This window comes from Peromyscus maniculatus, chromosome 13, assembly GCF_049852395.1.
Source record: "Peromyscus maniculatus bairdii isolate BWxNUB_F1_BW_parent chromosome 13, HU_Pman_BW_mat_3.1, whole genome shotgun sequence".
In the NCBI taxonomy this organism is placed as follows: Eukaryota; Metazoa; Chordata; class Mammalia; order Rodentia; family Cricetidae; genus Peromyscus; species Peromyscus maniculatus.
The window spans coordinates 29422691-29439366 of NC_134864.1; the positions used below are offsets into that span (position 1 = coordinate 29422691).

The 16676-nt window shown below is 37.8% G+C and overlaps 1 protein-coding gene across 1 annotated transcript in view; it reads right to left on the bottom strand.

Moving 5' to 3' along the window:
• The window catches only part of Smchd1 (structural maintenance of chromosomes flexible hinge domain containing 1), a 139099-nt gene that overhangs the window by 72198 nt on the left and 50225 nt on the right, over window positions 1-16676 (bottom strand). Inside the window, exons 16-22 of the mRNA XM_006972249.4 lie at window positions 16295-16377; window positions 16014-16127; window positions 12517-12594; window positions 11925-12044; window positions 8512-8656; window positions 5596-5692; window positions 1229-1301 (exon numbers count right to left, since the gene is read on the bottom strand). Coding sequence (XP_006972311.1) covers window positions 1229-1301; window positions 5596-5692; window positions 8512-8656; window positions 11925-12044; window positions 12517-12594; window positions 16014-16127; window positions 16295-16377 — 710 coding nt within the window. The remainder of the gene's footprint in view (window positions 1-1228; window positions 1302-5595; window positions 5693-8511; window positions 8657-11924; window positions 12045-12516; window positions 12595-16013; window positions 16128-16294; window positions 16378-16676) is intronic.

Here is a 16676-nt window from a genome sequence, read left to right on the forward strand (position 1 = left end):
TATGGAACAAGTGTTATAATCAAGGTTGCTAAGTATTGTAACTAAATTTGCATGCCAACTGTTTCTTGGCATTAAGTCTAGGATCATGTGTAAAACACTCAATAAGCATAATCTTACTGGCAGATCTCACTTTGCAAAGGACAGTGTTAAAGAAAGCTCATGTGCAACTAGTACTTTGTCCTCTATTCAACAACTGCACGATCATGCAGAGTGAAGACTACATATTAACTCATTTAACTGCTACAACCCTACGAGAGCAGAAAACATTCTCGTGTTTATTTGCAAAAGCAGCCAGACTCTACTATACTGAAACCCAAACGGTCTGATTCTAAAATATACTTCAAGGTCCTTACAACAGGCTATCCCTTAAATTAAAAAGCACATTCCACCCTATGTAACTTGAATACAGTTTCATTTTCCTAAAATAAATCCTTATCAAATCAATAAGGACCTATAATTCTTAAAATATGAAAGTAAAACCAGTAAGACTAATATAGCAGTTTTCCCCTAAGTCTAATAAGCTTACCTCTAGATGTTTCCTAATACTTGGTACTTAAAACATTTCCCCAAGACTGAGCTACATTAAGCAGCTCTCAATGTATTTTTAAGATTTATACTGGAGCTGGGGATGGAGCTCCACTGATAAGGCTACTTGCCTAGAATGCAGTCCTGAGTTCAATCCCCCACCACACCACATAAACCAGCTATGGTGTTACATGCCTGTAACTCATCACTTGGGAGGTTGAGGCAGGAGGACTGTGAGCTCAAGGTCATCCTTATTTATCTAAAGAGTCTTTGAGGCCGCCTGGTCTACTCATCTCATATCTCTCTCTCTCTCCTCTCTCTCTCAAGAGACAGACTTGGTGGTATTAACATCTTTCTCAAACACCAAACTGTATAAAAGTATCTTTATATTTTTATCATAATATCATTTCTTCTTCTTTTTTGTTTGTTTCTTCGTTTTTTGACAGAATCTCATTATCACAGCCCAGGATTGCAATCCTTTAGAGCTGGAGAACTGGTTGAGTGGTTAAGAATATTTACAACTGTTCCTGGGGGATCTGTCATCCCTGACTGCTGCAGGCACAGCATCCAAGTGCATATGCCACCCCCATGTACGTAATTGTCTTTATCGCCTCAACGTCCTATATTCTGGCCATTCACCACTACAGCAACCTAAGAATATTTAAAAAGTAACTATTCCAAATATTGTTAAAAATAGTATTACCAGGTAGCAATCTAATTTTCAAAATCTGTGAATCTTCTTTTAAACCCGGAAGAACAACCTTCAGATTAAAATTCTGTTGAAAAAAAGACAGCAAAAATTAAACCCAAGTTTTAAATAAGTAGCTTACCATTTCAGTTCTGATTTCTGTTTGATTTTTATCTTATCATTATAAATGTACTCATAATTTTAGTTAGAAATTTATTACAAATATTTAAGAATCCCAGGGGAAAAAAAGAACAAAACTTTCCTCCAACTCAAATCGTGTTTATCTGAATAATTATCAGAATAAGGATATTTTTAAAAGGTAAAACAGAGGTACAAAGACAGTGGTGTAGAGCACTTTCTCGACTTGCAAGGGACCCAAGTTCAGTTCTCAGCATCCATAGGGTGGCTACAATCACCTATAACTCTAGTTCCAGGGGATCCAATTAGGTGTTCTGGACTCCAGGCACCAGGAACCCATGGGGTACACACATATACATGTAAGCAAAACAGTCATAACACAAAAAACTAAAAATATATTTTAAGTGAAACAATCAAGGAATACGGGGGGGGGGGGGGGGGGCGCGGGGAGGACGACAACGGACTGAACTCTGAACAGAAAGGTAACAGTAACTAAAGAGATCTAAGTAAAAGATCCATTTAAAAGATGGGAGAGGATCTGATCAGAGCTCTCAAAAGAAGAAATAAAATTGGCTAAATTATTAAAAAATGTTCACTATCCCTAGCAATTAGGAAAATGTAAATCAAAACAACTCTGAGATTTCATTTTATCTCAGTCAAAATCACAAAGATCAATGCAACAACCAGAACAACAATGGTGGAAGGGGTGTGGAGAAAAGGAAACTTTCATTTACTGCTGGGATTGCAAGGTGGTCCATCTACCCTGGAAATCAGTGTGAAGAATCCTCAAAAGGCTAAAAATAAATCTTCCATATGACCCAGGTACACCGCTCCTGGGCATACGCCCAAAGGACTCAACATCATACTCCACAAATACTTAATCAGCCATGTACATTGCTGTTCTATTTACAAGAGTTAGGAAACAGAAACAGCCTAAATGTTCAACTGATGAATGGATAATAAAAGTATGGTATATATACAATATGGAACACTATGCAGATGTAAAGAAAAATGAAATCATGAAAATTTCAGGTAAATGGATGTAATTAAAAAGGAATATGTTGAGTATAGTAACCCAGACCCAGAAAAACAAAGTCATGTTTTCTCTCCTCTGAGACTCCTAGTTCCCAATCTTTAGATGTGAGTACATAGCTAAGAATAACGTCAGAAACCAGTAAAATAGGAAGGTATAATGGGGAGCATGCAATAGAGAGGAACAGCAGGGTACTGGTGACTTGGGAGGGTGAAATTGAAAAAAACTGTGGAGGCGGGATATAACTAAGGAGGGTCAATAAAGAAGGAGAAGGGAGGGAGGTACAGTAACAGAATGTCTAAAGAGTTCTCATCATCTTTTTATTTAAAATTACATATAATACATATAAATACTTGTGTAAATATACACACATAGTTTAAATCGTTCACACCTGGGCTGACAAAGTCTCCCCCAAGAGCATACATAGACTAACAAAAGAACATTAATACCAGGCATGAGACACTTCCTTTCAAGTTTTTGGTCAGGGCAATCTAAGAGACTTCCAAAGCATTATAGGTATTGCTGTTGCCCTTGGTTGCACCACTAGAAGTTGAAGGTAAATCCTTATTGCTGAAGACATCATGCACTTACAACAGAGCTGGATCTGATCTGAAAGCTTCCTCCCTGGAAGACTAGATTTCATGGAATCAGAAGGTGCCGTACAGGTTTCTGAGAGAGGGAAGCAGCCATGATGCCTATGATCCACAATGATCATCACGGCACAGTGACTCCAAAGGTCCAATAGTGGCATGCATATATTGGTATATGTGGTAACCAACAGCTTTCTAACTGGACTTAAGGCTTACTCAACAAAAGAGAAATTATGCCTGGTACTGGATAGCCTAGCCAGCTATTCAAAGCTAGTGAGAACAACCACCACTTTACTTAGCCAGCAATAATTCCTAACAACACAGCTAAGTGTAGCCCCTCACCGCCCCCCATCAAAAAAATATCTCTTTGCATCAAAAAGATCATTACAGAACACCAAAACCAATCGAAATGCACAGAACAAGCGGTCCTATGGGGACCAGCCCCAACAGATACATCATCTCGATAATTCCTGCACCCAAGGCTTAGGGCATACCAAGGAAGAGGGGACATAGAGATTCTAGGAGTGGGAGGAACAGGAAGTCTTCTGTGAGACTACATCTCCTAGAAATGTCAGAGAAGCTATACCAACTAAGTCTCAAAAAACAAGGCTGCCTAAATAAGACTTGAATCAGGATGAAAACAACAGACATGCCAACATGGAGGGGGCAATCTCACAGAACTGCAAACCTAGACCAAGAACTAGAGGCAACCAAGGAATTGAGAGCAGGAGAAATAGTCTTGGGGGTGGGCACCCCAATTTGATTATCCAACACCAAATGGTCAGCCCTGAAAACATATACATACAAGTAACAATATAGAGACTAAGAAGAACGAACGCACACGCACGCGCACACACACACACACACACACACACACACACACACACACACACACACACACACGGCCAAGAATTTGAGAGAGAGCAGGAAGTAAATACACGGGAAGGACTGAAAGGAGAAAAGGGAAGGAGAAAAATGATGTAATTACATTTCTTTTTTTTTTTTTTTTTTTTTGTTTTTGTTTTTGTTTTTGTTTTTTTTGTTTTTCGAGACAGGGTTTCTCTGTGTAGCTTTGCACCTTTCCTGGAACTCACTTGGTAGCCCAGGCTGGCCTCGAACTCACAGAGATCCGCCTGCCTCTGCCTCCCGAGTGCTGGGATTAAAGGCGTGCGCCACCACCACCCGGCATACATTTCAATTTTTAAAATAATTAAAAAAAACTCAATCTAGAAACTTCGGAATGGAATGCACTATTCTGGACTGGATTTTGAACAGAAAGTTAACAGTAACTGGAGACATCTAAATAAAGTCTGGTTTTCTTACTAGTACTGTCTTAATGTTTATTAGTGTGTATAAATATATGTATGTAGTTCTGAGACAGTAACACAGTAACTCTGTAAGCTCTTATTATCTCTGAACTCCTCTATAAATTTAAAGTTATTTTTAAAATCTAGAAATAATTTTAAGTCCACTTAACATTTAAAATTTGACACAAATCTCAAATTATTTCAGAAAAGTCTCAATTGAGAAAGGTGTATAAAACCTGATGTTAAACATCTTAAGTAACACCTATTAAAATGTTTTTTATTACAGGGCTAGAGAGATAGTTAAGAGCACTGGCTGCTCTTCTAGAGGACCTGGGTTTGATTCCCAGCACCCACATGGTAGCTCACAACTGTTAACTCCAGTTTTCAGGATACCTCAGGCATCAGGCATGCACATGGTACACAGACTTAAATTCAGAAAAAACATCCACACACACAATAAAATAAAAATATTTTGAACTAAAAGTATTTTGAATTTTAGAATATCTGTAAAAGCACAGCTATCTGAGGAATGAAGCAAGTCTAAACATGAAATTCATCTACTTTTCAGCTTAAAATACATCACCTTCAATACCTTTTTATACAGCAATTCTGGTGTGCCTATTTTGACTAACATTTATCAAATAAGGTCAGGTATAGAATTTTTTACCAGTGGCATCAGATCAACATTCGAAACATTTCAGATCAGGGCTACTCTACCCGAAATATCTGAAGAAAGTACATTTTCCTTCTCTCTTCTTTGGGCTGGTACTGGGAGGTTTAAACCCAGGGCCTCCCAAGCACTCTAACATTGACCCAGGCCCTGGGAAGCTCAATCTTAAATATAATATTGATAGGGAAATATTTTTATCTTTTTTAACCATATGTATCTCTTCCTGAATACTTCCCTTTACTAATTCGCAAAACATATTAAACTAGTCAGCTAAAGTTTCACTGATTTGAAATTGTAGTTCCTGGTCTAAGAAAAATAAAAGAAGAGAAGAAGGAAAAAGTGGAATACTACCAGAGAAATGTTGAATAAACACTTCTGAATGAAGATAGAGACAGCTAGAAAACATTTAACTCAAGGATGTTGAAATCACTACAGTAATAAAAGTGCCAGATTTTCACACCACTCTAACTGGTGAGTCAGGTAACACAGCACTGATGAATTCCTAACAAGTCAGAATTTATGTGATCTTGGTTACAAAATACAAAACAAAGGAAAATAAACCCAGGTCATTTAACATTAAATTTCCAATTGACCATGATAGGAAACAAATAATAAACATTATAAAATTTATGTATAATGCTTACCTTGCCTTGACAAGAGTTAACTGGACCCTTAGCTACAACACCTTGAATTACACAATTTGGGCCTTTGGTTATTTCTTCATAATGTAAAGACAGACCACTGGAAAAAAAAACAGATTATTTTTCAATTCCCCTGCATGATCTACAAATAAGACTGCAAATATGCTACTGGAATGTTTAATTCATCTTTCTAATAAAATTTCTAATTTAATTTAAATAAGAAATAAAGAGAAAGTCAGGCGGTGGTGGCACACACCTTTAATCCCAGCACTCGGGAGGCAGAGCCAGGCGGATCTCTGTGAGTTCAAGGCCAACTTGGTCTACAGAGTGAGTTCCAGGACAGGCTCCAAAGCAACACAGAGAAACCCTGTCTTGAAAAACCAAAAAAGAAATAAAAGGAAGAAAATTCCTAAAAAATTGTCTTTTTCCCCCTTCAGTCAGGGATTCCCTATATAGCCAAGTTTGCCTCAAATTCATAACCCCCCCCCCTCCCGCCGCCACCCCACCCCACCCCCGCGCACGTGCCTCAGTCTCCCCAGCACTGAGATTACAGATGTGTGCTACCCTAGAGCTCCAACAAATTCTATGGTGGAAAAAATATGACCAAGCAAGTATAAGTGATACTAATGGGGCAAACACTGAAAATAATATGACAGGTTGTCATAAAATAAAGAAACCACACATGCTGAGTTGATCAAGACACAAGGTTAAGGCAAGCTATGTGCGCAACATAAGTCTGACGTAACAGCACACCCGCCACTGGGCTAACTGCTGATAATTCCATAGCACTAGTCTTGGAGGACTGGCTTTTCCATTATGCATCTGTAAATACCTTGACAGTATTTAAGAACAACAACAACCAAAAAAAAAAAAAAAAAAAAAAAAACCACCCAAAAAACAAAACTATAAAAGGGGCAGATACAAGCAAAAAATGTACCCTACACTAGAAACCCTACGCACAAGCACCCCTGGAATCCGCCTTAGCTTCCTTTTCCTTAGGCTTGTTCATAAAAGGGTGACTTGGTGAGAATACCAACATGCACACCTTGACTATTTTATCACACCAGACTCTCACTGCTGATACAATAAGAAAGAAAGAATATAAAGGTAGACCACAATACATCCCTAACAAAAGAAATACTCAAGTACACCAGGTTCACATGGTAAACTCATGGTTTCCTCAGTCTTTTCTATGGATCCCTTAAAATCTTGCACTCAGTAAAATTTTCGGCAATTTCTGCTCCCTGTTAGCAGAATGGCATCAGAGAAGTCTAACTAACAAAGTGGCTCTCATGTCGCTGTAAGCCTGGTAGAGTATATGCTGAGTACCTTTTCTACTGCTGTGTGCAAGTGATACCTAGGTTAGCTATCAAAGAGAAAATGGTACAAAGAACATCAGAAGGTAAGAAAAAGCCCATTTTTCTCAAGCACAGAACTGTTTACAGGTATTTTCTGAATAGACAGATTTAAAATGATAACATAAAGATCTTAACAGTCTTTGATTTTACAATCAAGTAACACTATTTCTTTCAACTCATCCCAACAAAGTGTTCCAATGAACAAAACACCTAGGCTTGTTCTACACAGCGAAAGAAATGAAGATGGGGGGAAAAAGCATAATTTAAAATTTATTTATAGTGTGTATATGTGTACACATGTAGTCCATGGTGTGTATGCAAATCATGGTGTGCATGTGTGAAGGTCAGAATCTATCTCCTACCATGTGCATCCCAGTGATCAGCATACACCTTTAGGCTTGGGGGCAAGAATCCTAATCCACTGAGCCACCTTGAAGGTCCACACTGATCATTTAAGTTACCCTGAGAGATGACTCAGTAATGAAGCAGATTTCAGTTGCAGCACCCAAAAAGGGCCAGCTCACAACCACTAGTTCCAGCTCAACAGGGATCTGAAGCCTCTGATGTGCCTGAGCACCCGCACTCACATGCACATGTACCCATGCACACAAAATTACAAATAAAATGAAAGCTTTTTTAAAAAAGTGTTTTTCTTATAAAGTAAGGGCAGAGAGACAGGATAATAACTGACTAGTAAATACCAAGTTATTTCCTGGTACCTCTGTGGTTTAAGAGTTAAGACAGTAAGTACTTCAATAATATGCCAACAGAACCTTCCATTTCGGATACCTGTCTATTATGTAATTCTGAGTTGTTAGATGTTCAGGTCAACAACTTAGTTTCACCTTGGTTACTAGAATTCTAGCATTAAGTGACTCTTTTTCTTTTAATTCTATCCTAGTCTGTTGGGGCTACTGCAGAAGCCTAGTCTAAAACAATGGCATCCTGCAACACATTTAACAAAATCAACATTAAAGATGTAAAGTGGCATACAAAATAGCTCTCAGCAAGATGCCATGTATTCTATGCTTTTGTTGGCTCTTGAAATCCCCCTAACATTACCGAGCAGTGGTGGCGCATGCCTTTAATCCCAGCACTGGGGAGGCAGAGCCAGGTGGATCTCTGAGTTCGAGGCCAGCCTGGGCTACCAAGTGAGTTCCAGGAAAGGCTCAAAGCTACACAGAGAAACCCTGTCTCGAAAAACCAAACAAACAAACAAAAATATCCCCCTAACATGAACTTAAAAACAACAACAACTAACAGAATTGCCACGGGACAATACACCATACTTGTAAAAAGAAAATGGAGTACATCTCCAATGACTTTGGCAGTAAATTTTAGTAAATAAGCTTCTGTGAAGTAATTTACACATGATATGTAGCCTCCTGTACATTTACACATCCTCTTGTAGGCACAGAGGATGGCCTGAAGCCAAATACATCAGGAACTATAAAATTCATTTGAAACATTAATACAAATGCTAACCTTATATAATTTACACAAAAAAGAGTAAAAACTTAGCAAATACAAAAAGACAAATACAAATAAATCCTTCAATTACCTTGCTTCAAGAACTGGTTGAATATCAGATAACAGTTGGGTAGCATGACCGAATTCATCCTGTAACTCCAAAGGAATATTGAATGGAACTCCAACACGAAAAGGGGAATCAAGAAGACCAAATGAAAACTTTTCTGGCTTGCCCTCTTTAACAAAAACAAAAGAGAAAAGAAAGTATGAAGAAAACTTACTGGGAGGTCAGAAGTAGACCCACACATAACCTGGCAATTTCAACTCTAATGGAGATGGCATTTGAAATCTGTGCAAGGACTAGGAAGAGGGCTCTCGCAGAAGACTGAGTCTGGTTCCCAGCGCTCTTGTCAAGAGACTCACAGTGCCCGGAACTACAGCCCCAGGATAGCGGAGGCCTTCCTCTGGCCTCTGCGGGCACTTGTACACATACCCACACACTGAATATAATTAAAAATAAAACAAGAAACTTACAAAAAGAATCTGTGCAAAGATTTAACTATTGCCAACAACCAGCAAGTGCAAATAAGTATAGAACTTTATCTCACACCACATGCAAAAGAAAATTCAAGGGGTAGACATCAAAGTGTTTCTTTTATTCCCTTTTACTCTTATTACAATTACTGAAACAGTCTCACTATGTAGGCCGGGCACACCACGCCAACATTAAGACTTGTGAAGATCTTCCAATCTAACTTCCAAGGGGGAGATTATAGGTGTGTACCATCACGCCAAACCTCAAATTGTTTCTAAACTATCAAATTATTAGAATATAATGAGGAATGATTATGTCCTTAATTAAGAACTTCTAAGTTCTCAAAAACTAAAAATGGATTTGATGAACTTACAACAAGGGATATGTGTGACACTAACTAAAAGCCAAGGAAAGAATGATCTATTCTCATTATCTCCTTTATTTACACATGCTCCTGTGTACTCATGTGCACACAGCGTCAGGAACTAATTCGGCCTTGTATATGCTCTAGCTGAGCTTACACTCTATCCATGAACCATCTTTTCTCAAAGTGTTATCTCGAATCTACTAATTTTGACCATCCCTTAGAATTTACTGGAAATGAAACTTAAGAGTCCACCCTTAAATATGCCCAATCAGAAACTCTGAATAGCCATGCCACTGACAAGAGATATTCAGGAAGTTGCCTGAGCTACAGAGAAAGTTCTAGGCTAGCCTAGGTGCCTTATTGAGATCCTGTCTAAAAATGAAAATGACGGGGATATTGCTCTGGTGAGGGCATGTCTACCATACATGAGGCCCCAGGTCCCATCCCTAGTACAAACAAACATGCATGCAGATATTCTTAGAGTGACACTCAGCAGACTGTGCTTTAGTAAGCCCTTCGAGGTAGTTCAGTTACAAACTCAAGTAAAGCACAACTTCAAACTAATAAAACAAGCAGAGACATGAACAAGCTTTCAGACAACACACATGGACTAGAAGCAGCACATGCTTTAAAAGTTAGAGAAAATGCTTAACAACTCATTTTACTATGTAAATGTTGAGGTTAGATGGAATAAGCTTGTGGGAAATGAATTCTCAGTCTACTGTTAAGTGTTCTGCACATAGTTTTTGAGATTTCTTGGTATCAATCCTAGAGAAACTAGCATATTTAAACAACAAAAAAACAGTTTACATTTTTTAGTAAAAAAAAAAACTGGAACAACATAAATGTTTCAACAGGAAACTAAAATATAACAAATCTACACCATGAAGTAAATTTGTAGAACAAAAAATAATTTTAAGAAATAAAACCTTGGGGATGGAGAGAAAGCTCAGTGGATAAAAGCACTGGTGGAGGACCCAGATTTAATTCCCAGCACCCACATGGCAGCTCATGACCATCTAGAACTCCAGATCTAGGGATTCAGGTTTCTTCTGGCCTATATGGGCACTAGACACAAATATAGTGTACAGATACATGAAATCTTCTAGAGGTCCTTCTGATTAAAAAAGGCATGCAGCTCCAACTTCTCCAACAAACAAAAAAGAACCCAAAAGACCATAATAATGATACTACAGATATTTAGGAGACCTAAACCTACAAAACAACAAACAAGCAAACAAAATAGACTAATACGTTACATGGGCAAATGTAGGAAGCTAAGATTATCAAATCCTTAAATGCCCAAAGTAAATCATACTACAGTATATTCAAGCTGTTATAAAACTGGAACACAGGTCGAAAAATTGTTGAAATTGGCTTCAGTTCCCAAAATCACCATTCCTCAACACAGAGAACAGTCATATGTCTTCCTCATCCTCAAAGAAGAAAAGAGGTAGGTCAAAGGAATGAGAGACACAGCACTAGGAAAGGATGAACAGTTTTTTTGAAAACTGGAAAACCAACTAAAGAATTATATATATAAAAGGTCAGACCTCTCCCCTTTCAGCTGTCATCCCCAGACTGACTTTCTGTACAATGGGTGTCAGACAGTAACCTGACCTAGCAGAAGACTGGAAGGTTCCACTCTGGAGACTCTCAATAGCCAAATACCTGAAAATTCTCATAATTGAAAGAAAGCATGTTTTTATGTATTTTATTTTGTAATGTAAGCAAATATGTCATGTAAGATAAGCACAGCAAACAAGCAAGCACACAACCCAGCAAGTGTGAGACATACTATGAACAAGGAAAAGCACTGTTAAGAAAAGCCCAAAGAGCGAAGCTATCCAATCCATGAAGGGGGAGTACAATGCTTTAACAAGGGAATAACATGGAATGATACAGCAAGATGGGAAAATTCAATATAAATTAGAGAATGTTAGAGTAATCTCAAGTAAAATAAATAAAAGCAGAAGGTGTAAAGGAGAAAAAAGTTAATTAGTATATGTATCTGGGGACACAGTACTTTCATATTAGATATTATTTTAAAAAAAAAAACACAAAAAACTAAAAAAAAATCAAGCATTTCAGGAAAAATGCCTAGAAAATAGAATGTTTCAAAACTAAAAAGGTTGAGTACACAGCAGCTGATAACAATGATTCTATAATCATAAAACTGAGGGAGAAAATCCCCCAACATCTGAAATCACCCAAAGGGTTAAGAATCAGAATAGTTGTAGACTATGCAAAGTATAAAACTAAATAAATTTTTTAAATGACATCTTCAGAATTAAGAACAAACACGATTAAGTACTTTTATAGCCATTTAAAAATCAAGATGTTTCCTCAATTATATATCTTTTATTGACTTATACAAATTCCCCTGATTTAAAATAGCACTATCAGGGGCTAGAGAGATGGCTCAGTAGTTGGGAGCAGTGGCTGCTCTTCTGGAAGACCCGTGTTCAATTCCCAGCACCCACAGGGCAGCTCACAACTGTGCCTTGAAAAAAGACTACTGACGTATCCATCTTTAGCTCACCAAAAAAAAAAAAAAAAGGCACTATCAGCTGATGGAATTATACCATAGTGTTTTGCTTACCTTTAACAGAAAATTTTATTGCTTTAGATGGTAGTGATCTTCCTGCATAGGTGTCCGCATTACTTTCATTTAATACCACTTGTAATTTTAATGTATAATTACCCAGTTTCTGGATGTTTTCTGGATAAATTAAGAAGAGATTAAATATCATGTCAACAGAAATTGATTTATATGTGATTTTCTTTTCAGGGGAAATGGGGATCTCACAAGACAGCTCAGCCTGTTCTTAAACCAGTACACTCAAGAGGTTCTCCCTGCTGAGCTAGCTGAGTAAGATACAACAGATGTGAACCACCATGCATGGGTGTGGGTTGTTTACAGTGGTGATGGGGATCAAACCTAGGGGTCAACCCTGGTAGGCAAGCATAGTAAAGACTGGAGGGATGGCTCAGCAGTTAACATCACTTGTTATTCTTGCAGAAGGACCAGGTTTGGTTCATCGCCATCCATAACTTCAGTCTTGGGGCACTTGGTGCTACCCACAGGCACTAGGCAAGCACAATGTATACACACACACATGTAGACAAAACACTCATACACATAAAATAAAAATTTAAAACCTAAAAAATAAACAAAAATAAAAGTAACTCACCCATTTTTTTAAACCAGTAAGGCCATTTTCCTCCATGTTGACTGATATGTGAAATGATTTCTTTATTTCCACTTGAAGCTTAATAAAAAGAAAAACTGCCTTAAGAAACTGAGAATAGATAGAGCTGGGTGGTGGTGGCACACATCTTTCATTCCAGCACTTGGGAGGCAGAGCCAGACAGATCTCTGTGAGTTCGAGGCCAGCTTGGTCTACAGAGCAAGATCCAGGACAGGCACCAAAACTACACAGAGAAACCCTGTCTTGGGGGAAAAACAAAAAACAAAACAAAAAAACAAAAACAAAGAGTGTAAAATAAAAATGAGGTGTCAAAATAGTATCAAATACAGTTATCTTTATTTGCTATGTACTTTAAAATGCTGCTTTGAAGCTTCAAACTATATATTATTATCTTATACAAATGAGTAAAAACAATGAAAGTTGATTTAGCTCATTACAGTGCTTTCACTTGGAGGGTAAAGTGATGGACTAGAAGGCAGCACCTCTAAAGTAAGACATACAGTCCTTTGGGTATATGCCCAGAAGTAGCACAGGTGGACCACATGGTTTCTGGTTTGGGCTTTTTGAAAAATTTCCATTCTTACTTCATAATATGTGTGCTAATTTACAATCCCAAGAGTGAGTTAGGGTTCTTCTTCCATATCCTCACCAGCAAAAATGATATTTGTTTTCTTGATGATAGCCATTTTGCCATAATTTACAGTTCCCTAGTAGCTAAGAATGTTTAACACTTTAAAATATTTCTTGGCTAGCCAGGCAGTGGTGGCTCATGCCTTTAATCCCAACACTTGAGAGGCTGAGGCAGGTGGATCTCAGTGAGTTCGAGTCCAGCCTGGTCTATAGAGTGAGTTCCAGATCAACCAAGGCTACACAGAGAAACCCTGACTAGAAAAAATTTAAAAAAAGAAAGACCCTGTCTCAAAATATTTAATGGCCCAAATCTTCTTTTGGCCTCCAAAGGCACTTGATGCCCAAGCACATACTCACTTAGACACACAGATACAAAAGTAAAAACGAAATATTTAAAAAATAATATAATGCTGGTTATCAATATGCTAAAAATTGCCTTTACTAGGTTGAGATATGTTCCTTCTATTTTGAGTTATTTTAGGGCTTTTTTTTAAATTATCAACTGATATTGGATTTTGTCAATAGCATTTTATACATCCTTTGAAATGATCATCTAATTTCTACCCTTAAATCCATTTATGATATATTAATCAGTATCACCGCAATAAAATCTACTTGATCATGACAATTTGATCTTTTTATGTTTTCTTAAATTTAGTCAACAGATATTTTGCTGATAATTTTTATATCTATGTTCTTTAGGGGGATTGGTCTATACTATTTTTCTGCTTTGTCTTTTCCCAGTTTTGGAATCAGAGAAATATTGGCTTTATAAACAATTCGGTAGATTGCCTTTCTTTCTTTATTTTATTTTACAATACAACTCAGTTCTACATATCAGCCACGAATTCCCTTGTTCTCCCCCCTCCCGCCCCCCTCCCCTTCCCCCCAACTTTCTTTCTTGACATATAGAGTAACTTGAGAAGCACTGATGTTAGTTCTTCTAACATGGTAGAATTCATCACTGAATCAATCTGAGCCTGGAATTATCAATCTGAAATTCTTTTCTACCCTTTAAAATCAAGATTCAAGTTACAGAGTCTGGCATGGTAACACATGCCTTTGAGGTAGATGGACTTCTGTGAGGTAAGGAAATCTGGCCAGAAAGGGCTACAGTTAAGACTCTGGCTCAAACAACAACAAAAGATCCAAGCTATACCTGAGTAGAAATCTCCAAAGAGAGCTTCTTGGACTACACAACAGCTACAGCAAGTTAAGTATCTCACTGCCAGTGAGAAGAGGAACCAGGAGACTGAATCAGGCCAAGTATCAAGAATGTCTGAGATTCTAGGGTATCCCCTATTAGAAAATTTGTAACTAATAATAAAAGATATCCATCGACATAGGATAAACATAAAGGAGCTTGCCAAAGGAAAATAAAAACAAAAACCAATTGTGTTAAAAAGATCAAATTCCATACATTAAAACTCCTTCCTTCCCCCTCACTGAGCATTATTACAGAGCACTAATCAACTGTACCTTAAAAAATTTAGAAATACAAAAAAAAAAAAAAAAAAAAAAAAAAAAATCAAGCCTAGCCTGAATACTGCCTTTCACATGACATTTAAATAATATATCAGGAATAATGATCAATCAGAATTAAAAAAAAAAACATTTTACAATAACTCAAGCAAGCAAAGAACATAATGAGCCGGGCGGTGGTGGCGCACGCCTTTAATCCCAGCACTCAAGAGGCAGAGGCAGGCGGATCTCTGTGAGTTCGAGGCCAGCCTGGGCTACCAAGTGAGTTCCAGGAAAGGCACAAAACTACACAGAGAAACCCTGTCTCGGGAAAAAAAAAAAAAAAAAAAAAAAGAACATAATGAAACTGTTACAAGACTTTCCATATAAGTTTTATTCTTTTGGGTGACTTTGTTTAGTTTTTAGACAGGTATCAAAATGTAGCCCAGGGCTGGAGAGATAGATGGCTCAGCAGTTAAGAGGCCTGGCTGCTCTTCTAGAGGTCCCGAGTTCAATTCCCAGCAAGCACATGGTGGCTCACAACCATCTGTAATGAGATCTGGTGCCCTCTTCTGTCATGCAGGCAGAACACTGTATACATAATAAATAAATAAACCTTAAAAAAAAATGTAGCCCAGGCTGGCCTGGGACTCACTATATAGGCCAGGGTGGCCTCAAACTTGCAATAATTCATCTGCCTCAGACTCCTCAATGCTGAGATTACCAGAATAAACAACCATAAGGGACTCGTCTATGTACTTTAAATTATGCCTAGCATACCTGTAATACCTCATATGACCTTAAAATGACCCAACAGTGCTGTGGTAGCTAGCCATTCACTATAGCAGAGTTAGCTGTGCTCTGCAGGGCAACTACCCACAAGCTGCACACCAGCTGTGGTTTCATACAACCGCCTCCCTCCAAATATGACTTTGGTTCTAAAAGTCCTAAGTTTTTTAGTTTTTTGTTTTGGTTTTTGGTTTCTCTGTGTAGCCCTGGCTGTCTTGGAACTTGCTCTGTAGAGCAGGCTGGCCTCAAAGTCACAGAGATCTGTCTGCCCCTGCCAAAGTCCGAGGTATGATTTGATCAAATCATTTCTCCTTTCCCAATTCCTGGAAATGTCCTCCCAATTCCTAGAACAACTCATAGGCATTTGCAGATTAGATTCCTCTTCTCAAACCACAAAAAACTACTATTCCCTGAATCTTGGGCACTCAACTATTCCTCAGTTGAGTTGCCCAACATGACCTTTTAGAAGAATGCACCTTAATTTCTATTTTCTAACTTTAACCAAATCTGCTGTGTTAACCAGATTCAAGTCATCAAAAATTAGACATTCAATCTTTCTCATCTAGTCCCTACAGGCCCAAACTGATCTATACTCTTACTGTGCAGTATAACTTTAAGTTCCACCAGCAGCTTCTTTGACCCTCCGTGACTTGTCCCTGGGAGCTTCTGCATTGCTTCCCCCTTCTTGTTTAGTATTTCGATCCGTAGTGCACCTGTGGGAATGGCCAGATGAAAAGAAAGGCTATCACAATTACCCATCAACAGTCTGGAAGATCTTCATGTTACACTGCAATATTCTATAGTTTTCTATATATGAGACGTAGACAAAAAATTTTTACAAGAAAGACAAAACCAACAGAGGGAACATTAGAAAACGTACCAATTGGGGTTCCGGCAGGCCTAATTTCATTTGGCAATAATTCATCTCCTTCAGGCCAAGTTACAGACAATCTATCAGGGAGCCTATTATAAAACCAGCATATTAATGTTTTGTGAATTTAGTTAATTAGAAATATGAAAATTAGTAGGTTAGATACTATTGATACATTTTGAAAAGCTAAACCTAACCTATGCTATGTCTAATAAAATGCCAAGATAAAAAAATCTATCTTGATATTAGCACTTAGATGTGATTTTTCTCTTCAATTATAGTACAAGTATACCCTTTAAAGACAAAATAACATCATTAGCTTGATCCAAAAATAGAAATTTCATCTATTTCATTTTCTTTGCTTTTGTTGGATTTTAAAGTGATGGTGGTA